At 38.0% G+C, this 23,586-nt stretch overlaps 1 protein-coding gene across 1 annotated transcript in view; it reads left to right on the plus strand.

The window, feature by feature from the left end:
* The window catches only part of EDAR (ectodysplasin A receptor), a 41,384-nt gene extending 21,700 nt beyond the window's left edge, over positions 1-19,684 (plus strand). Inside the window, exons 5-11 of the mRNA XM_030551677.1 lie at positions 5,570-5,656; positions 8,873-8,998; positions 9,094-9,168; positions 9,479-9,551; positions 11,804-11,963; positions 15,276-15,336; positions 19,231-19,684. Coding sequence (XP_030407537.1) covers positions 5,570-5,656; positions 8,873-8,998; positions 9,094-9,168; positions 9,479-9,551; positions 11,804-11,963; positions 15,276-15,336; positions 19,231-19,550 — 902 coding nt within the window. The 3' untranslated portion in view covers positions 19,551-19,684. The remainder of the gene's footprint in view (positions 1-5,569; positions 5,657-8,872; positions 8,999-9,093; positions 9,169-9,478; positions 9,552-11,803; positions 11,964-15,275; positions 15,337-19,230) is intronic.
* The last annotated feature ends 3,902 nt before the right edge of the window (positions 19,685-23,586 follow it).

The following is a 23,586-nucleotide window of genomic DNA, read 5'->3' on the forward strand; positions in this document are numbered from 1 at the left end:
AACTGCATCTCTTACAGACCACGTATGTAGGTGCCTAAATATGAAGTTACTCTTTGAAAATTCTGGCCTGTGTTTACCAGATAGCTAGTTCTATACATAGGACTAGATTTACACTTGTCGTCTTGATTCAAGGTGCCTTGCTCAGGGCCAGTTACAGATTTCACACCTTCATGCCTTTCACCAGACTAGATTTCAGTCCAAACCATATTCTGAGTTACCATTATTTTTTCTATTTTATCGTACTTCTGCTCCCCTCACAGCCCCTACATTAACAGTTCTGAAGGCAGTACGTTCTAATGAGTATACATTGCTATTCATTCCACTAACAGATAGTTTTACAAAGACAATTTTAAATACACACTATTTACAGAGTTGCTGTGACACTGTCAGGTACTGTAAATGCACGAATTTTTACACTGTGTGTTATGTATACTGTGAAGAAGCTATGGCAATCTTGTTGGTGTTTGCCTAGAGCAGTATGCTTCAAGAACACCCAAGAAGTTACATACCAACTTAGTGTCCTGCCAGCTTTGCTGCTGCTGACACTTCTATCTCAGCAGCAGGGTCCCCTTGCACTGGCCAGCAGCAGGAGCTGCTGTTCTCTCACCACCACTCCAAATAGCTACACTGAGGAGTAAAAGGGTCATCTGATCTTTGCTGCTGGGTAGCACCATGCCCAGCCTATATATTGCATGGATCCTCTTGACTGGCCTATAGAGGCACAGATCTTGGTTGACATTGCAAGGGGAAATCTTTGCAAGGGAGGGGAGACAAGATGATGATGAAAAGGGAAGAGAAGGTGAGTGGAACTTAGGAAAGAAAAGTGAAGTAGCGGGAGAAAATATTAGGGTAACAGATAGGAGGGAAGCAGGTAGGAGTAGGGAGCCAGAGGATAACAAATAGGGAGACGGAAAACTGGAGGAAGAAATATATAGCATGAACGGATAGTGTGGAGATCTGAGGAAAAGCAATGAGGAGAGAAAGACACACAGAGAAAAGGAGAAAATTTGAAGAAGGTAGTCACTAGATACAGGAAAAGAAGGAATTAGATGGGGAGGGAATACGAGAGACAAAACACAGAAAGGGGGGCGAAGGAAAAGGAAGTGAGAGACAGAAAAGAGAAGGAAAACAAACAGATAAACCCACATAACTTCAAAACTGGTCACTGGCATTGACATTTTATTCATGTTCATACAAGTTTCTGTTTTAGGGGCGATATTCAGAATGTGCCTTATTATACATTTTAAATATTGGCCAACTTTTTTCTTTTCAATCTGCACATCCATGAGGACATCTAAAACCAGACTGCGTTCAGTTCAAATACACATAATAACTTTTAAAATCCATGCAGGATATTCCTCCTTGTACAGTTCATTTCAGTATCCACCACTTCACTAAATGTGCTTTTCCATTTGTATGTCACATTATCAAAAGCCATAAATATTATCTGGGAAACATGTCCACAAACCTCCCCCCTGTGCCTGCCATCCAATGAGTGCAGTAGTGTTCTTTATTGTGAATTGGGCTTGCTAGTACAAATAATCGTAATAGTCCTGCTGTGCGCAGAACTACTATCCTTTAAAAGGAAAAGAAGCAAAAAAGTTACTTTAAAACACAGCACCTCATCTGTATTATGGACAAATGACTGGCTACATAGCGATTAAAAAGTGAAAGCTGTTTTTGAGTTACAAAAGCACATTAAGATGTGAAAACAAATGCAATTATTCTCAAAACAATCAAAATTATTTTTAATACATTTTTGAAAAATAAGACTGAAGGCAGAGTCTGAGTCCAGAGAAAACTTTGATGGCCAGATTATAACCTCCCTAAATAACAAGGTTTATAATGGAAAAGCTGACAAACCCTTAATGATATAGCACTGCTAGCGGGTGTCTTTATTACATTCCAAAGGTATTACATACCGGTGCCTAAGAATGTAAAGTGTTCTGCCATACAACTGGATTTCAGCCTTTTTTTCATGGCCAGAATAGAGTGATTTCCACATGTGGTGCAACATGCACTTTGAATGTCACTGCCTGAACTATATCTAAATCTTTAGAGATAATGTAAGTGACATCATCTGCATTGGAACCAGAATTAGAACATGGTCTGGGTACAAACTAGACTTTCATAGTCTTGATGTATTGTTGGTTGGGAAAAGAGTGAAAACTAATAAGGTTTTTTTTCCCTTTTATCCACCGAAAGCTGACATAAGCTGGTAGCATAATTAACAAAAGACCTTCAAAACCTGGCAGTTTTCAGTTCACCTTTTAATGCAGGTGCATTATTTGGCATAGTCTTCAAAACCACATCCAAAGTAAAATCTTAGCTCATAATAAAATCTGCCAAATTATTAAATTTGCTATCAGGCTTAAAATGTATGTGATCACTAACACTTACATAAGTATATTTCAAAGACAACTCTGTTGTAGCATCAAGGTGGAGTTCATTATGACATTTACTACAAAAAAAAAAAAACAACCAATCAGTCCCATTCCTAGGTACACCATAAGAAAATTCTTGTTCAAGCATTCTGATCCTACATGAACTGAACTCTGAGCCTGAGACCGGACTCAGAGTGAACGGAGGACTCCTCAACATGCTGATGTAGGACAGGGTAGGATCTCTCTCTCAGTTTGAAGTAGGAAAGTAATGGTATGAAATGCAGAAATGGCTCTAATAGCATCTCCTGGTCTTTTAGTTGGGCAATCGTGTTCTACACCCTGACTGCTGCTCCTTTTCAAGGAGGAATAATAAACTGTTAACAATATAAGAGTGCCTGAAAGCGTGCTCAAGCAAAACCGAAACAGTTGAATAAATACATGCTTGAACTCAACTAAACAAAGAAGGACGAGCTAGAGCTTGTTGGATTATCTAAAAGCAGACAAAGCAGCATATTATTTGCCTGGGTTAATTAATCTGCTGGGTAAGAATAGCTATTGTTGACCTGGTGCAGCCTGCAAGAATTGTGTGGCATCACAATTGTTTCCGGCCCATTCCATAGGCTGAACATTGACTTAAGTCTGCCACTATCAAACTGTGATGAAGAAATAAATAGATAAAGATCACAGAGGGTAAAATTCAGTTCTGTGCAAAGAACTAGCACAACAGTAGAGAAATTAAGGGAGTGTTTATCCTTAATCTCCATTTCATATAGAAACTAACTTCATTTTAATAGTTAGAATGGTCTAACAGCAAAGGGTGTTTTAACTGCTTAGACCTAACTTCTCTTTGGACCAGGTCTGTCACAGAGAAGTGACCAGAGGTCACAGTATAAACAGGTGGTCATTCTGCAGCTTTAGAAATTAAGGGGAGCGGGGAACTAAAAAAAAAGAAAAAAGTAGGCTAAATAACAAATAAAAACTTACTTTTTGGGAGCAATTTCATACTATGAATATAGTTTTCCAAGAAACATGGTAAAAGATCCCCATCTGAGATATTTAAATGTAGACTTGACAAAGCACTACAACATAAAGGGACCAATCCTGCACTGGTAGACAGATAGATTAGATCACTTACTATGTAGTGTTGTTGTAGCTGTTGTCCCAGGATATCAGACAAACATTGGACCAATGTCTGTTGATGAGATAGACAACCTTGAAGAAGAGCTCTGTGTAAGCTCGAAAGCTTGTCTCTCTCACTAATAAACACTGGTTCAATAAAAGATATTACCTCCCCCACCTTGTCTCTCTAGGTGACCTAGTGGGTCTTTTCCATCTGTAATGCCTATGAGTCAAACCCTAAAGTCCTTTTTCAGGCAAAACTCATATTTAAACAAATGAGAAACTGAGTCAATGAAAGTTTTGCCTAAGTAAGGACTAAATAGGACTTAGTTCTATTATTTATGCACCGTAATTCACAAGCATCCCATGAACAGAACGGGGTTCTTAGTCATCAGTCTGGTTGCTAAGGCTTCTGCAGACGAAGGGCTATCTTCCAATATACACATTTTAAAGATTAAACAGATGTAATTATTTTACCTACATAGCATTGAAAGTGCCTTAGTTAACATACCAGTATATTTAAAATTCGATAGAAATAAGTGCTGTTTCAATATAAAAAATGAAAGTGTAATAAATAGTATTTTCTTCCATACCAACAAATGAGGTTTGGAAGGTGTTTTGCCATTGTTACAGGAAAAGAAAATCTTTTAAAGTCATCTGCACTGTATTCTTTGTGCCAAGTTAAAAGTATGTGTTTATCATTCCAAACACACAGTAACATTTTATATTGGGTAATATTTTTTCATTTTCTAAAAAACATTTTTTTTATTTAAAGATCATGTATATTTCTTTACTTCATAGACCATTAGACATTTTTCATACCCTACCAGACAGCTTAATTTCCTGTTGACCTTAAGTGATGGGCCAAGACCCTGAAATTCCTTACCACATTTCCCAGAACAGCAGAATAGCATTAGTCATTTTTCAGCTGTGGAGTGAATTTGTCAGACTAGGTCTTTGATGATTATATTACCCCCCATGCCTCCACAAACACAGACTAGCCATACAGAACCTTTAGATTTAGAGGAATTAACTCACTAATACTTGCCTTTTACTCCACAAGGTAAATGTGAAGAATCAGAGTATTCCTAGCTTCAGGCTTAGTTCCCACTGTTTCTGTCTCTGCCTAGAGTCAAAAGAAGCTTGCAGGATTGGTATTTTGCCCCAGTTTGTGACCTGATTTTTCATTCTGAAAACATAGCACATGTATTGCCTCACAGCTGAATTTAAAAAAAAATACTATTTTTTTTTGTAATTAACCATAGAAACTTGGTAGGGAAGAGAACCTATTAAGTTATCCATCTCTCTGTCATTGCTAATTGTTTTCTACAATAGATTTAAGGGTTGTGTCTCGTAACAATGATGATTTACAGTTTTTTCCAGATGATGGATTCTAGCTGGCAGAATCATATGATGCATGTTGTCCTGCCAGGCTGCAAAAAATATGCATACTCCCTATGCAGTTTCACCAAGGGGAAGGCATTCTGCAGTACTGTTTGCCATCTGCCCTAGAGTCTCCACTGGGACAATGTAGCTTTAAATACTAATCAAGGCTCTACAGAAATCTCACTGATGGAGGCTGCCTGAGAGAGGCACTCATTTGATGAATCTCCTAGATGACCTTCCTATACTGGGGGTTGCACTATCCAGCTCCAGACTCCATAATGGAAAAGGGGTTGTGAGTGACTTGCGTCACTTTGACTCACTCCTGGCAGACATTCTGCTCCAAGTTCACGCGAGGGGAACCTATTGACCAAATCTGGCCCTGTGCATATCATAGAACATTTTGTCTTTATACAGGTTAATAAACCAGTCAGTGGGGCTTTGAAAATTCCTTCAAGTCCTATGCAAAAATATATACTAAATACATTTTTCAAAATGCCAGAAATGTACTTGGGGATTGTTGACATTACAGAACATAAAAGTGGCTCTGTGGATTATTTTTTAATGAATGGGAAATTCAATGAAACTAAGTGAGTGCTCTGCTTACTCTGACTAGGTCAAGACATGGCTGAAACTTCACAAGGTAATCAGGGAAATTTATGGCAATTTTGTTACTATTGCAGGTGCTGGCATGACCTCTGGTGTTTCAGCCATTTTCCCAAGTACCTCTGGCACAAACACACTCTCACCTTTTCAGCATGCACACAAAGGTAAGAAAAGCTTCCCTACTTTTATTCAGCAGCTATTTCTTCAGAATACAGTATCAGCTGGTATAACATACTATTGAGCTGAAAACACGTCCTGTAAAATTTGCTTTGCACTATTTTCCCACATTTGAAGAATCATTAAAAATAATAATAATTTACAATGATTTCTTATTCCTGGATCAATCAATATTATTACTTCAGTGGAGAGGGACTTCAACTGAGTTGTACTGATTTATGCCAGCAATTAATTTAGCTCATTATTTCTAGCAACAAGGAAATGTCATTATGCCCTAGCAGAGACTGGCCAGAGATGTGAAAATTTAATGTAACTATCTGGCCGGTCTCTTTGTGGACTAAACAAACAGTTCTATAATATTATTTTTGGTTTGTCAAAAATACATGAAAATAAGAACACTGCATACATAGTGGGAGGGAAAAACAACTAATAAAAAATTACCAAAGCTGACCATTGTGTGTCTGGTTTTGTGATGTTTCCAGACATTTTATTCTCATTTTTAATTCAGCTTCCCACACGCTTTGAAGTATTTATCATTTTCTATAACCTTACACAGCTTTTTAGATCCTAGCTTATTGCCTCTGATTTTCATCTCTGATCTTACCTACCTTATTTTATCTTCTGTCAATGCTACGTGCGAAATCTGTGTTAGAAAAGCAAGTATAACAATTCTTTTGCAGATTGTGGCTTGCACTTCTCCCTTTTCTTACCTCTCTTTTGAGGGCATTAAAAACCCCTTGAAGCAAAATGACATCAACATGATCAAACAGTCTTTCTGAAGCATGGAAACTATATGTTAAAATATTCAGATACTCTTTCTGAAGTAAGGACGGATGCAGTTACCCCTATGATAAATTTATTTCATGAATGAGTTCCAGACATTGTGAGATAGCATAGAAGTCAACTTTAAAGTTATTTATTATCATTATTGGCTTTCAGTTCTTCTCTCTGATATTACACACACGATATTTTTGCTTGAGCGCAAGATCATGTGTCTTTGAATCCCTTTCCCACTTCACTGCTGAGGGAGCATTTACTTTTCATGGCACTGTTTATCTGAGGAATAATGAATCTCTTTGACGTTGGTTCTTTAAAAATTCTTTGCTGATGCCTCATTTTCATCCTGATTTTATTAACTTATTTCTATTCAGATATAAATGTTAGACTTGTTTGAGAATTCCAGTCAGGTTATCGAGCGTACCATACCACAGAGGATAATCTAGTGAATGCGAATTATGCGCTATTCAGTTCTGCTAATTCAGTTTACTTTCAGTTTTATTTCATTTTTCAGCATTCAGTAGCATTGATCATAGTATTCTTTGATGTGCTTACTGTCTGTTGTTGGGCTGTCAGAAACTGCTTTGGCTTGAATCCTACTGAAGTAAGCAGTCAGCCACAGTTGCCATAGGTCAGTTTAGACCTTAGTCTGCTTCTTTGTGCCTTGCCTGAGGGATTAGTGGTAGGAACAACGCTCTTCTGAATGCGTACATTACCATTGGGTGTTATTTTTTAGGGACTATACTGTATATTTTCATTGTTGGGCAGACACTGTCCAGACCTTGCTCATGCTTCCAGCCAGTTGTCAGGCTGCTAACATGATATCCAGTTACAGATGTCACATTATTTTATAAAATTATCCAACTAAAGCTGATTGCTTGCAGGTTTTAGCTGGTTGTTATGAGCACCTAGCCTAACGGTTCATTTTGGCAATATTTACTGAGCCTATCTCCTTAGCATAAAGACACTAGGTGCTAGAATGACTTATTTGTCAATAGCCCTATACTCAGATTTCATAACTAGAACAGCCTTGTACTTTCTTCCAGATGTTGCTCTGATAAGAAACAATTAGAATCATTTATCAATTATTCCATTTTTCAAAACGTACGACTGTAATTCCTTCTTCGTGGGCGGTCCCAAAGATATATTGTCTAGACAACAGCAGCTCCTATTCTGATGATTGAATTTTTCCTTGTTTTAAGATCCTTTTTTTGGGCTTCCCATCACATTTTTAATAATTTTAAAGTTTTATCATTTATTTTTAAGCAGTGGTTTCATCCCAGAAAAGCATCTGTAAAAATGGCATCAGACAGGTTTTATAATCCATACAAACCAACACAAATCGAACTAAACACATTAGAGTTTTCACCTGCACTTTTGATAAATCTTTCAACAGAAGAATTTTAAACATGTTCACACTGATGGAACAGTACCAGCTATACACCCACTTTGTATGTTGGTGTAGGTCTATGAAAAGAAATTACACATTTGGTTGTTTTACTGACTTGTTTCATTGTTCTATAAAGGAAAGCTAAATAACTGATTTTACAATTAAGAGAATGTCCAATTTTCACTCAGGGTTGAGAGCTGACAGCTGTTCACAGTTACACACAATTAACTGCAATACCACATGTTATGATACAGAGGAACACCACTTTCTGTCTTAGAAAAAGCCAAATCCTATCTTTAGATGTGCGCACACAAAGAGCCCACTGAAGCCAGTTGTGAGTACAACCATGGGCAAAACTGGGCCTACAAGCCTGTTATAATTTATAGCCGACATAAATTTCAGCGTACTGTTTTCACTTGTTAGTAACAATGACAAACCTCATTCTTTCAGGAGCAGAATAACAGTGGGAGAAAAGCAAATTACCAAAGAAATTTCATCCGCATATTTTATTTTCAAAACTTTTTTTTTAGAATAAGCAAAGCATAAGGCAAAGCATTATCAAAATTTAATGAAAGTTTGTGTATATAATTTATAAAAACTGAAATATGAAAGAGGTCAAATTTTGGTAGCTCATATTTCTTCATATTGAAACATTGAAAATTTCACAAGATATTTGGAAGAGCATAATATATTTTCCTCTTCATACATAATTTCTTTTAATATTAGAGGACATTATAGCTTCTTTCATCTCTGCAGGACTACATGGTCTTGTATTTGTTGTCATTATTAAGAACTATTGTAGAACAAACTACACTGATTTGTAAAATTCTGTATATTGGTTGGCTTTTGAAGCGTAAGAGCAAAGTTCTGCAGTGTTTCATCCGGCAAAGCTGCAGTTCAAATAAATTAATCAAGTTTTAAGAAAATAAAGAAGTGAACTAGGGATTAAGTTTAGTGCAGATCTCAAGCTGATCAACATTCTTTGTTTTCAGTAATGGCTCCTTTACAATAAACTATTTATTTGTGTCTCCAGCAGATCTTTCAGGACAAGGGCATCTGGCTACTGCTCTAATAATTGCCATGTCTACTATATTCATAATGGCTATTGCCATTGTCTTGATCATCATGTTTTACATTGTGAAAACAAAACCTTCTGGTCAAGGTAATTGTGTGGTGTAAGAAATTCCAGTTGCAAAATGCTATCTCCAGACAACTGCTGAGAATGACTATTAATAAGTTACATTCTTTATATTCTAGCCTGTTGCACAAGCCATTCAGTAAAAACAGTCGAAGCCCAAGCCAATATGCAAGAAGAGAAGACAGATGTACAAGGTTTGAGCTGTTTTATAGTTTCCATTTTCTCCACACCAGATAACACAGGGCTTAAACTCCCTTAATCCATCTTCCTGTGCAATTCCCCTTTGTAAGCATTTAAACTCCAATTCCATTTAGTAAAGGAATATGCAAAAAAAGTTTCTGTACCACCAAAATTGCACTTAATCCTGTGCTAGAAATTAAAAGTGTAGAAGAATTCAGGGAGATTTAAGTTTGTAGTAAGATTGCCAGCTGACGAAGCTAGTGAGGCAAAACACACATTTGCAATCTCTCTGCCAATTGAATATCTTTATTTTTTGATCTGCAGAAAATGTTGTGATTTTCTCAGAGAAAGAGGAGTTTGAAAAACTGACAGCAACTCCAGTTAAGACTGTTAAAAGGTATGTGAAAAAAAAACATGATTTTAGCTTGGTTAAGGTGGAAAAGGACCATAACTATTTCCAGATACTTGAGGCAAAGGAATTATTTAGACTGGCACAAGGGAATACAACAAGAAAAAAGGAGATGCAATTAAGACAAAGGGAAAATAGGCTAAAAGCTTCCTGATGGAGAGATCTGATAGAATGAGGAACATTCTGCCAAGGGAAGTGCCAGAAGCCCCATTGCTTGAGTTTTTTAAAGCTAGACCTGGGAGTTGAAAATGTACTAACAATCTTGCAGCAGCAGGGGAAAGACTAGATGACTTAAGTATTTTCAATCTCTAACTTCTACAATAGGATGGCAGATGCTAGCTGGGGGGAGGGCTGATCATTCCTTCATCCCATCTCCCTACGGGGCTCTGTTGTCTTTCCTGACAGCTTCATTTTGGTAGTGTGTGCCAGAAGTGTGGTTTTCAGGTACGTGCTCTTCATTAATCTTCTCCCCGTTGCCTATCAGCCAGCACGGGAGAACATATTTCCTGCTCCACACATCAAAAAAGCACTTTATCCCTAACTTTATTGCTCAGCTTCTAGATGGCACAAAGTCACACAGGTTAGTAGCCTTTACATTATTGATGGGTTGATATTGCCTATGGTCTCTTAAACCATAGTAACCTGGGTCAAATTTTTGTGCTCCCTAAGGGCTGCTACAGTATTAGAATTAGCAGAGCGAGAATCACCATTAGAAATGTCATTTGGTCTGGAGGCTCTCAGAGCACACAAGGAACAATAGCAGGGACCACAACAGCATTCACAAGTTATTAAGCTTCCTGGTATTAAAAACCTTACTACACAGATAATCAATGCCACCGTTACAGATATATAAATGAACATGTAGCAATACCAAAAGGTGTCCAGCATAAATGCTCTCATACTCACATCTCCAAGGGTACCACCAAGCTAGGTGGATCTCTCAGTAAATGGTCATTTGTGGAGGGTCTCTTGATGGATTCTTCCTCCCTGTTCATGCTGATGAACTCCTTTTATGCTGAGTTACACTCACACTCATAACCCCTATACATATGCATGAAAGTTCCAACTCCTTTGTCCTTATCAGGACTTCCAAACCCCATAAAATTTGGGGTGCCCCGCTTTTCAAAGGCTAGTCTCTTAGTTCCCCTTATTTGCATTAGCATTTACATCAACAAGGCCCCATGGCAACCTGCAGTTGCTGCAGAATTGTTTATGCTGTTACGATTGGGTGCCTTGCAGTCCTGAAAGGTACATTGCGGCATATTTCCCCAAACATCACTCATTGTCACATTCTTTATAGTAATCTTGTAACATTACTGGTACAGGATTATTCCTGGGTCACTGGATTATGTCAACCCTTCTTTTAGGCCTAAGGCCTAATGCAGCTAACCTAAAATCGTACCAGCCGCAGCCTGTAGGGCCTGCATTACAGCCTCACTTTGCTTACCTACCTAATACACACTGTTTCTCATAAATGTTTGTCAACCTTCTACCCTTATAATACTACCCTTCTTATTCCTATACTATGCCTAAATCTATTTATCACGCATTGATTACATCTCTATTGCTGTGGTTAATTCAGAACACAATTAAATGATTATATGAAATAATTGGCTACAGCTCCATTCGCCTTTAGGATTCTCTGAGCTCTCCCTGGCTGCTAAGCCCAGTTAGATGACACAAGGAGCTTGGTACCACACCACAAAGGCTACGTCTACACTACAAAGCTAGGGGGTGATTCCCAGCTTGCCAACACATAGTCATAATAGGGGAATGAGAAGAGAGTATAAATGCCACAATATCATGGGCAGCCTGGGTACGTGCTGCCACTGCCCAGGCTACCACGGCTACGCTATTATTTATATTCATGCTAGCTGTCATCAGGCTAGCACAAGAACATGAATGCAAGCTTGGAATCACACTCCTAGCTCAGAGTGTAGACAAAGGTAAAGTCAGAAAGAGCTAGAATTTGGCCCTGAGTAAAGAAACATATTTTTAAAAAACCCTTTATAAGGTCTCCTTCTTGTTCTCACACAGGTATTCATGACTGTGTAACTTAAATAGAGACAGTTGCACATACATCTTCAAATGCAGGATCAAGCTTTAATTATATGATCCCTCAGGATAGACATTTTTTAAATAAAAAAATTATTCCATTGCCTCTAAGATAGAAGAAAAGACAGAACTGGATTCATACTATCAAAGGCTGCATTGCCATAACCTTACCCATAATTTTTCAGTGAAAATGATGCATCTTCTGAGAATGAACAACTTTTAAGCCGAAGCATGGACAGTGATGAAGAAGCTGCTGTTGATAAACAAGGGACCCCAGACCTGTGCTTGTTATCTTTAGTTCATCTCACCAGGGACAAATCTTCTACAAATAACAAATCAACTGGGGTAAGGCTTTTTTCAAAACTGAAAATGGAGAAGTATTTTGATAGCTTTTTTTTTTTTAAATACATGCACAAATCATCACCACAATGAAACAATGAATCACAATGCAGATCAAACTAATCTACAGGAAATTTTTGCAAGGTAATAAGAAATTGTCTGACAATCTCATCTATAAAGACAGCATATAATATTTCTTCAACATGCCAAAAATGCTGTGTGTGTGCATATAAAATGCACTGTTAATGGCTGAGAAACTAAGCACCCAAAAGTCAGGAAATTCAAAAGGAAGTTTCCTACAGCAATATTAATTCTACTCTTTTGAACACTGTACATTTTATGATATAAATTTTAACAAAAAAATCAATAATACAGTAAGGCATGCATTTAAACCAGCAAATCAAGAAAGAAAATTTGAGTCTTGGTTTTTCTGTTTAAATGCATGCCTTACTGTATTATTGACTTTTTGTTAAAATTTATACCATAAAATGTACAGTGTTCAAAAGAGCACCATTCATGTTGCTGTAGGAACATGACTATATGGACAATGGGCTAGCCTAGTGTTATAGTGGGAACCTTAACTTCTGAATTTCCTGACTTATGTGCTTAAGCACAACATGCTCATTTCTACACCTTCATGTTTCAGTAATATTATTTTTTGTACTTAGTTTTCCTGTTTATTTTTCAAAGATACAAGAATCACATTGAAGGTGGCGCCAATATTGCAAAAACTACACCTGCGCCATCTCACTGGTTGGTTTCTCTACTTGTGGCATACATTCCTTCCAGCTGGCTGGCTCCCTCACAGTGAATTTAAAGGCAGCTAAGGGTATATAAAGACATACGTAAGGTGCTTCAGCACATACCAAACTTTCTAACCCATGTTAACATTAAAGCATACTAAAAAAGAAAATGCACATATTCATACGGATATGTTTTATACTTTCATAGCTTTAAAAATACTATACCAACCACAATGAAGTCAGTCAGGCCAAGATAGAAGTTTGTAGCATCAACCATTTTTGGTTATCCAAGACTGAAAAAGAAACTTAAAAAAAAAAAACTTTGAAAAGTATCTTTTCACACTTGCATAGTTGGCTGAGATGATTTAGCTCAAAACTTTCCAAAATAGCTCATTTTGCCACTGAGACCAGACATGGGACATTTTAGCCCCATGGGAGATCCTCATAACTTTCTAAAAGCAAAGCTAAAAGCAGCTGAAAAATATCATTAACCCTATGTATGAATTTTTGTTATCTGTCCTTAGGTATTTCTAGTGCACACATCATCAGACTCTAGGCACCATTGTCTAGCTATACTTCACATTGAGTTGAAATCTGGTACACAGGTTCTCAGACCAAGTGGCAATGTCATAAGAAAAGGCTCTAAAGACTGTATATACAGTAGATACAGCCTCAGAAGCTTTTCTTTGGCTTATAATCTTGTCTAAAACATAGATAGATCTCTTATCCTAGACCTCTTCCCTGGAATACAGTTATGATGACTTGAGACCTATTAACAAGCATAAAACAAGGTCTTTGATGGAAATACAATTTGTGCTGAGACTCTCAGCTTCCATGCCTCGGATTTTAGGACCAAACCAAGTTCCATTCCTTGGAAGAGCAATAAAATACTTGGGGGGTGCAGATGAAATAGTATTTATAAGATAGATCATAGAGCTCAATGGGTGTTGAGTGAGGATATGGACAGCTAGAGAGAAAGGTAGAAAAATATAGAGAATTATATAAAGCTAGATTTGGCGGCTCTTCGCCTTACTCTGGACTGTTCCTTCCTGTTTTAAAAAAATATTATGCAATGAGTTACCACACAGAGGAGCCAAGATCAAAACACAAATGTAGTCATTTGCTTGTGGGCTAAGCACAGTGCAGAATCAGCAACCTCAGCCTTTGGAAAAGAAGACAGCCTCTGGCATCCCTCTCGCTGAACTTGGGAGGGAGGTGTTAGTCTCTTTCTGCCCCAGAGACAATCAGCACAGAAGGGAGGATCCCGAATGGAGAGAGAAAATGGGGGATCCAAGATGCTTTAAGAGGAACTCTAAAAATCCCTTATGAAAAAAGAAAGTGAGCTCCTGATATATTTATAAAACGGCTACTCCAAATGCACAACAGTTACTGCACTTAGAAAACCCCAAACTTGCAAGTTTTTATTATGAGATAAATAACACCAAGAATATGTAAAATACATTCAATAGCTGTCTTCCCATCTCATTATGTTCAAAATACCTGCAGACCTGATGTGTCTACACGACAGGTCAAATGAGCAGCGGTCCACTGGGAGTCCACGACCACAGGCATAGAAATCCAACTGGTTGATGTTCCTGGGCTTTAATAGGCCAGTGAAAACAAACCAGACAAGATCGTCCCAGAAACCCAGAAGCTCAAGCAGGCTTTTCTCAGGGTGTTTTCTAAATACATTTTTGACAACTGGTGAGTTTGTGAACCAAGTGCTTGAGTCCCATGATAAAGAGAATTTTTCTAATAGCTTGCTCCTAGCTAGAGCTGGCTGGAAGACAACAATTCTGTATTCTGACAACTTTCAAGGTTTTACAATTGTTTTCATTTGGCATTGGAACAAAAACAAAACCTTTTCAATGTTTGTGCAAAATAGAACTGTGTTAAAACATCTGGTTTCAGATTGAAACGGTCAGGTCAATTCATGTCTCTCTCATCAGAAGTGATCAGAGAGCCCTGGACCCCAGAAACCCTTAAATCAAGATGTCTCTGCTTCAGCTTTGACAAAAGAGCATATTTTGGCAAAAAAAAAAATACATTTAATTGAAAATGTTCCAACTGGCATAATGGATCCCTAATGCCAACCAGCAACAATTCCTGCAAGTAGAGAATTAATTCATCACAGCTGGTCCAGTCCTGTGTACCTAACAATTTGGGGCCCCCAGCTATAGTATTTAGTTTACTCTCTCCCTTGGGCAGGTTCTATAAAGGGAAATTAAATACTAAAACACTTAAAGCAGAAAGTTCATTAATCCAAATTACATGACACTGGGATCCAGATAAAGTGAGATCTCAGACAGTGGAAAGTGAAAGCCGAAAAATATTTTTACTCTTAACTCATTTACACTTATCCTACTCATCTATGACTCTTCAGAAGAGGTCCTTGGAGGCCTCCTGTGCTAAGGCAGTGTGTTGAGCATCTTCGAAGAGGAGCCTCTAGAGAGCACATCAAGAGGTTGCATTGTGTGTCTGGTGCCTCTGTTTGCCTAGTAATTATCTCCTCATGCGACTGAAGAAATAACAAGATACTAGTCTTTAAAATATGTTTTGTTGCTGCTCCCTTTAGATTCAAAGTCGAAGGAAAAAGATACTTGATGTGTATGCCAACGTATGTGGTGTTGCTGAAGGTGAGTGTGAACAAAATACTGTGACAGACCCAGACCAGTGGGGTACAGGAGTCTGGTAGAGGGCAAATATACTGGTCACTGGATGAGTAGTTTTCTGTTCCCTGAGTGACCAGAGCAGGGTCTGCACTAGAGTAATCAGGAACCTGCTAGACCAATTCAGTCAGACAGGCTGATTAGATCACCTGCAGCCAATCAAGGCAGGCTAATCAGGGCACCTAGGTTTAAAAAAGAGCTCACTCTAGTCAGGGATGGGGGAGCCAGAGGAGAGGAAGTGCGTGTGAGGAGCTGGGAGCAAGAGGCACAAGGAGCTGAGAGTGAGAGGCTGTGCTGCTGGAGGACTAAGGAGTACAAGCATTATCAGACACCAGGAGGAAGGTCCTGTGGCGAGAATAAAGAAGGTGTTTGAAGGAGGCCATGGGGAAGTAACACAGGGAGTTGCAGCTGTCATGCAGCTGTTATAGGAGGTACTATAGACAGCTGCAATCCACAGGGCCCTGGGCTGGAACCCAGAGTAGATGGTGGGCCCAGGGTTCCCCCCAAACCTCCCAACTCCTGATCAGACACAGAAGGAGCTGACCCAGACTGTGAGGAAGATCACTGAGGTGAGCAAATCTGCCAATAAGCGCAGGACCCACCAAGGTAGAGGAGGAACTTTGTCACAATACATATAAACTGACTGTATAGAATTAGATCTTAACTACTGGCTATGGAATGTATTTCCTTTTGCCTTCATAACTGTCAAAAAATGGTCTACAAAGAGATAATCCACATTTGGGGTAAATTATAAATTGTATAATTTGTATTAGTTATTTAAGTAAATTGGATGAACATAAACTGATTAAAATATGTTCTGATAAGTTTAAAATTAAGATTTGGGAAGGATCAGATTTGTATTTCAGCTCTCAACTTCTTCAAGCCCTACTCCGCTCTGCCACCACATCCTGAAAACAGAAGTTTCCAAGTTGGACAGTTTTTAAGGGTTTAATTTGATTTAGCACCTGATTACCTGTGTTACCTAGGCACAGTGGACATGGATTCATTTCACTGCATCAAAGAGTACATAATCTTATTTAATTCTCTCTTTTTCTGTGTGTTCTATGGCTCAGTGCAATCCCAACTCCCACAAGACCATTGGTATTAAATTTGAAATGGAAAAAGCTCTATCAGTCTCCAAATCAATTAAAGAGGGGTAAATACAAAAGTCAGAATCATAGAAATGTAGGACTGGAAGGGACCTTGACAGGTCATCTAGTCCAGTGCCCTGCACTTGTGGCAGGACTATGTAATAACTAGACCAATTCTGATAAGTGTTTGTCTAACCACCTTTCAGGAATGACGGAGATTCCACAATCTCCCAAGGCAATTTGTTCCAGTGCTTAATTACCTTGACAGGTGGGACATTTTTCCTAATGTCCAACCTAAACCTCCCTTGCTGTAATTTAAGCTCATTGCCTCTTCTCCTAGTCTCAGAAGTTAAGGAGCACAATCTTTCTCCCTCCTCCTTGTAACAACTTTTATGTACTTGAAAACTGTTATGTCCCTCATCACGCCTCTCTTCTCCAGACTAAACAAATCCAATGTTTTCAATCTTCCCTCAAAGGTCTGGTTTTCTAGATCTTTAATAACTTTTGTTGCTGTTCCCTGGACTTTCTCCAATTTGTCCACATCTTTCCTCAGACGTGGCACCCAGAACTGGACACAATACTCCAGCTGAGGTCTTGTCAAGCACAGAGTAGAGTGGAAGAATTACTTCTCATGTCTTGCTTACAACACTCCTGCTAATACATCCCAGAATGATGTTCGCTTTTTTTTTTTTTTTGGTAGTGTTACACTGCTGTCTCATATTTAGCTTGTGATCCACTATGCCCCCAGATCCCTTTCTGCAGTACTCCTTCCTAGGCAGTCATTTCCCATTTTGTATGTGTAAGTGATTGTTCCTTCCTAAAAGGAGTACTTTGCATTTGTCCTTATTGAAGTTCATCCTATTTACTTCAGACCATTTCTCCAGTTTGTCCAGATCATTTTGAATTATAACCCTATCCTGCAAAGCACATCAATTCCTCCCAGCATGATATCGTCCAAAAACTTTATAAGTGTATTCTGTATGTCATTATCTAAATCATTGATGAAGATATTGAACAGAACCAGACCCAGAATTGATCCCTACAGGACCCCACTTGATATGCCCTTCCAGCTTGACTGTGAACCACTGATAACTGCTCTCTGGGAATGGTTTTCCAACCAGTTCTGCACCCACCTTATAGTAGCTCAATCTAGGTTGCATTTCCCTAGTTTGTTTATGAGACGCTCATGCAAGACAGTATCAAAAACCTTACTACAGTCAAGATATATCACATCTACCATCCACAAGGCTTGTTATCCTACCTAAAAAAGCTATTAGATTGGTTTGGCACAATTTGTTCTTGACAACTCCATGCTGTTACTTATCACCTTATTATCTTCTAGGTGTTCAGAAATTGATGCTTAATTATTTGTTGCTGATACTGTCTCCTGTACTACATCTAGTATGATGGAGAAACTGTCTAGCAAAGAGCATCCATTCAACCACATGATCAGTGCTAATACTGACGAAGATCTCCTATGGAGGTACTTCAACAATAAAACTCTTGCAGGAATTTATATGCATGGAGGCAGTAGGCATCATGGTACCACCTGTGCTCATCTCATCCCTGCAAGACCATCTTCCAGTTACGGAGACAGAGAGAGTCTCAGTCAGGGGAGAGTCAAACACTGAGCCATCCGTGGGAGGAGATTATTGTCTGCAAAGTACACTCTGTGCCATTAAATAACTGAATTTTGTACCATTTGAAAACTGGTGGCTGCTGGCCAGTTTGCAAAGCCAAAATGAAACTCTTGTACTAAACATGCTTAGCTACATCTATTGAAGTGCTCACTAGGGATACATCTACAATATATTGGGATAGCTACTTCAGGATTAGCTGAGAAAGGGATACAGTAGTAAAGCCATACACAACTCAGTTAAGAATTCTATAGGATGAGAGATTAATAAGACTGGGATTTTTCAGTTTAGAAAAGAGATGTCTAAGGGGGGATATGATTGAGGTCTATAAAATCATGACTGGTATGAAGAAAGTAAATAAGGAAGTGTTATTTACTCCTCATAACACAAGAACTAGGGGTCACTAAATGAAATTAATAGACAGCAGGTTTAAAACAAACAAAAGGAAGTATTTCTTCACACAACGTACAGTCAACCTGTGGAACTCTTTGCCAGAGGATGTTCTGAAGGCCAAGACTATAAAAGAGTTCAAAGAAAAACTGGATAAGTTCATGGAGGATAGGTCCATCAATGGCTGTTAGTCTGGATGGGCAGTGATGCAAAACCATGCTCTGAAGTGTCCCAAGCCTTTGTTTGCTGGGATCTGTGAATGGATCACTTGATGATTACCGGTGCTGTTCATTCCCTCTGAAGCCCCTGGCATTGGCCATGTCAGAAGACAGGATACTGGGCTAGATGGATGATTGGTCTGACCCAATATGGCTGTTCTTATGTTCTATGTTCTTATCTTAATTATTTCCCACCCAAATTCACACATGCATTCTTCTCTTATCCTTTTCTCTTATCCTGTCTCCTGTTTCAGTTTTTTCTCTCTTTCAAGACTTTTTCAATTTTATACTGTCATTTGGGGCTATTAATTTAGGCCTACCCATGTCAAAATACTCATGTGAGAGTGACCCAAAGAGTTGAATACCAGGCAGTGTGTTACTCTCATGATTTTTTGGGGTGTACTTATTATTTAATATTTTAGGATTATGCTAATAATAATATTATAGTACTGAGCAAGGGACACTTCTAATAGTCATCAAGATCTGTATATAGAACTTCTGACTCTAAGAATTTTTACTTCATAGGTCTCAGTCCCACAGAGCTGCCATTTGATTGCCTGGAGAAGACCAGCAGGATGCTCAGCTCAACATACAACTCAGAAAAAGCTATTGTGAAAACATGGCGCCACCTTGCTGAGAGCTTTGGCCTAAAGAGGGATGAAATAGGCGGTATGACAGATGGCATGCAACTCTTCGACCGCATCAGCACAGCCGGCTACAGTATCCCAGAACTTCTAACCAAACTAGTGCAAATTGAACGGTTAGATGCTGTTGAGTCTTTGTGTGCAGATATTTTGGAGTGGGCACAAGTGATGCCTTCACCTGAACCAGTGGTTACATCCTGATGTGAGCATCATTTCCAAAGGATGTGCAAGAACATTGATCCCAAGAGCAATGGTTCAAAGACATGGGACAGAGACTTAAAAGAATCGGTGGTTTTCTCATATACTATTCACATTGACTCTAAAGAGTAAAGTGAGGCAAGACTTGCAACTGAATTTATCATCAACAAAATAAACAAGGGCAAAAATTCTTCTGAGAAGCTCAACATGAAATATTTAATTAAACAGAATGGCTTTTGTTAAACAGTTACTGATAGTAAGTGGACACTAATATCCATTTTCCACAAAATTTACAAGTATAGGTACAGGTCAATCTGTGGCTTTGAAGAAAGCCCATTTAATTACTGTCTAAGGATAGTTCTGTCACCTTGGGCTCTGTTCAATAATTTAAAATCTACAGTTAGATACAGTACCATGGAATACAGATAAAGCTTACATATTTCTACCAGCTCTAACACATGTAATTGTAACCAGTTTCATTCCTTATATACATACTACAGATTTGTTGAATCGAGAAGTGCTTAGATTAATTTATTATACTGTATGAAAAAAGTTACTAATGGAGTCTACATGATCCAAGTGCTTCAAATGACTGTATATACTGGTAAGAAAGATGGCAGTGATTGCTCTTCAGTTAAAAGGACAATATTTTTTCTATTCTCTGTATTTTTAACCAACCCTTGTCTATTGCATTACAAGACATTTTGCTTTTTCAGTATTAATGACGTCTGTGCTTCATAAGTTGTATTCCAAACAGAGGCATTCCAAACAAAAATGGTGCATACTCTAGAACTGCAGAAGACTAAAAGAACAAAAAAGGTAGATTCAGTAAAACACTTGAAAAAGAAGAAAATGTAGCAAATCAAGTGGTGGTTGAAAAGCTGTGCTCTTGTAAAAATATGATATGAACATGAACACAGAGATCACAGGATTAAACAAACCATGGAAGCTTTATTTTGATATTGTCTATAGCAGCAACCTATCAACTTATTTGTTTAAAAGTTAACAAATCTCTATTTTTCTTGCTATAATGGGTTTTTTAAACCTATAATTGCAGAGGCCAGAAGCCAGTAGCTGATAACAACCCAGCTGGTTAATTTACAGTTCAGTTCATTGCTCAATGGTGTGGTGACAGATTTCAGTGAGAGTTATTACTAAATGAAAACAAATTCCATGACTTACAAAGCAATACTTTTTTAATTACAAATTGAATGACTGAGCTAATATGTTATAAAAATATCAGTCATATCCTTGAAACTAACAACCAGTTTTCCACCAGTGAGCATACAGAACTTATCTATGATGGGGCTATAATTATGTGCTGAATGTTTAATATCAGCAAATTAGAAGCTAAATGGTGATCTTTTCAGTACTTATTTTGTGTAGTCTGGGAGCTACTTAATTTAATTATCCTTTGAGTTTCTCTTTGAAAACTTCTTTTCCTACTTTTTCTATGGAAATTATAAAAATGCTTCCCTTAATTAGTTTGCAAATGCCAAATTTAATCATAATTCTGTCCTTAAAGGAAGTTTGCTGCTTCCTTAAAAAAAAATACTTGCACATTTAAAAAACAGACAACAAAACCCCAGTTGACTTCAGTGGGGCAGGATTTCAGGCAAGATCTGAATTCTGCAGTTTGAGCCCATCCCTAATAAAAAGGAAAGTTGCTATTTTTCTTATGCCACTATATAACTACAGTGTTGTCCTACAACTATAGGACTGGTCTGACATTTATTGTTCCATTTAACATTAACATCTTGTGTGCTTACCATAAAGACAGACAGTGATCGTTTCTTTATTGAGCCTTCAGGAACATTAAGCCCTTGAAATTAATGTGCCAATGTGCACAGAGACTATTTAACATTATTTTATTTAGTATAGAGAGAATTTTTTATTGTGTGATACAAAAGATGTACAGGGATAAAACAGAATGCTTCTGTGTATCTTGCCTAAAGGCGTCATTTCTAATAATTTGGTTTAATGTTGTACATATAACTTATTATATTGTATAATACAAATAAACATCTATACTAATAAAATAAAGATATTGAACATTAATATTAGTCATGTCTTCATTTAAATTGCTTATTGATCCAGAAATCTGTAATTAAATCAATCACTCAAGGCTAGCAGGCACTTTATATTCCTGTGGAACAGACTGCCTGCACAACATACATGGACAATTTGAAGTAGGGAAGGAAAGGCATTTGGGAGCCTAAATTCAGGCTCTTTTTATATATTATATAAATATATAAATTATTATATATTGTATATATTTATATAATATATAAAAATAGCCTGAATCTATATCTTGGTTTTGGTCTACACTTTGTGTACCATACATAAGGAATGCTGTGAAAAAAGCATGAAGTCACACATGGGGGGGAACAAAGGAAGTAATACACTTTTACTATCAAACTTGTGTGTCTGGAAAAATCAGGTATCCCAGACATTCCATTTAGCCAGGTTTTAAAAATAAATAGTTTTTAATCCACATTTTAGACAGAATTTTGTTTCTACCGGGTGACAGAAATCAAACCCAAATACTCAACAAACCCATTGATAATTAGCCAACACTTTTCCATAACAGAGAGGAGGGGAGCACCAGAGGCCATCCTGGAAAGCAGATATATTCTAATTTTTTCAATCAAAAGGCTCAGCTATGTTTTTTTAGAAATATTTCTATCATTGGATGAGTGACAGATTCTAGTGCATTCTCTGACTTATATTTTAGGGAGGGAAATTGCCCAAGGCAAGATATTGATATTGCCACTGCCTGTGTTTTAAACGCACTCTGGATCAAGGCTCCCACATTTCCCTGTGAATGAACTCTAGCCAGATACTATTTTATCTATGAAGCCACTATATACAGATTAATTAATAGAAGAGTATCACTGAGAACAAATGTCACAGAATTGAGATATAGGCAATACAACTACAATAAACACCTGTACAAACAGTGAAAGAGCAGTAAAATTATTTCTTAAAAATTAAATGGTATCTAGAAAAAGACCATGTTTATGTATATCTATAGTTTTAAAAAAGTAATTCCTTTAAAAACAATATTTAAAATATTTAAACAATGTAAATTAATGTTTTGGGTTTTTTATTTTAGATTCCTGTTTCATTTCTCTCTCCCTTTTTCTCTGTAGTTCCAAACCCGTGTATTGAGGCTACTATGTCCTGGGGCTGAAGGTGGTGTTTGTGTGCCATTTTTAAAAGCATCAAAGTGACTAAGCGCCTTTCTCATTTTCAAAAGAATGAGACTTAGGCTTCTAACTGCCCAACTCACTTTTTGGAATGGGACTTAGGAGCATAAGTTACTTAGACATTTCAAATTTTTGCCTTAAGTATCTTTGAAAGTCAGCGGGACTTAGGCTTCTAAGTTACATTTTAAACTGGAAATCAGGCTTCTAAGTTACTTGGGGTATTTTTGAAAATTTTACCTATTGGTTTATCCTCATTAATTACAATAGGATCTGCTTTCACACCATACCCTTACACTCTCTCAGAACACACATTTTGGGAAAAATTCAAGACTGAGAGTGTGTTGGGGTCACTCTGAAAGCAGTAACCAAAGCAGCTGGAAGCCAAGTGTGACTGGTGTGTAGCTGGCAGGTTGCAGCTATACACACAGACACTCACGGTATGACCTGTATTCTGTTTGGCTGTTTGTGAGTGGCCCAGGTAGAAGTTATAGCACCACAGCATTGTGACGCACCCACAGTTGCAGGGCAGGTGATGACAACCCCTCACGAGTCTAGATTGCACCCCAGAATGTGACACTCTGACCAGGGCACAAGACAAAGACAGTATCACTGACAATGAAGGTGCTGCTTCAGGCCCCAGACTCAACAGTGCCTGCCCCAGCACCACTGTCAACAGTGCCGTCTTAAACAAAAAGCAAATGGAGGAATGTTCTGATAAATTACTCAATGCTTTGTTCCCTTTCTTGGCAGATATAGGGACGAGAGATCTGCCTCTCCCAGCAACATCCTTGGAAGCCTTCTGTTTCTTCCTGGGCACTGACAAGGGTGAA

The sequence above is a fragment of the Gopherus evgoodei genome, chromosome 1 (genome assembly GCF_007399415.2).
Source record: "Gopherus evgoodei ecotype Sinaloan lineage chromosome 1, rGopEvg1_v1.p, whole genome shotgun sequence".
NCBI classification, from domain to species: domain Eukaryota; kingdom Metazoa; phylum Chordata; order Testudines; family Testudinidae; genus Gopherus; species Gopherus evgoodei.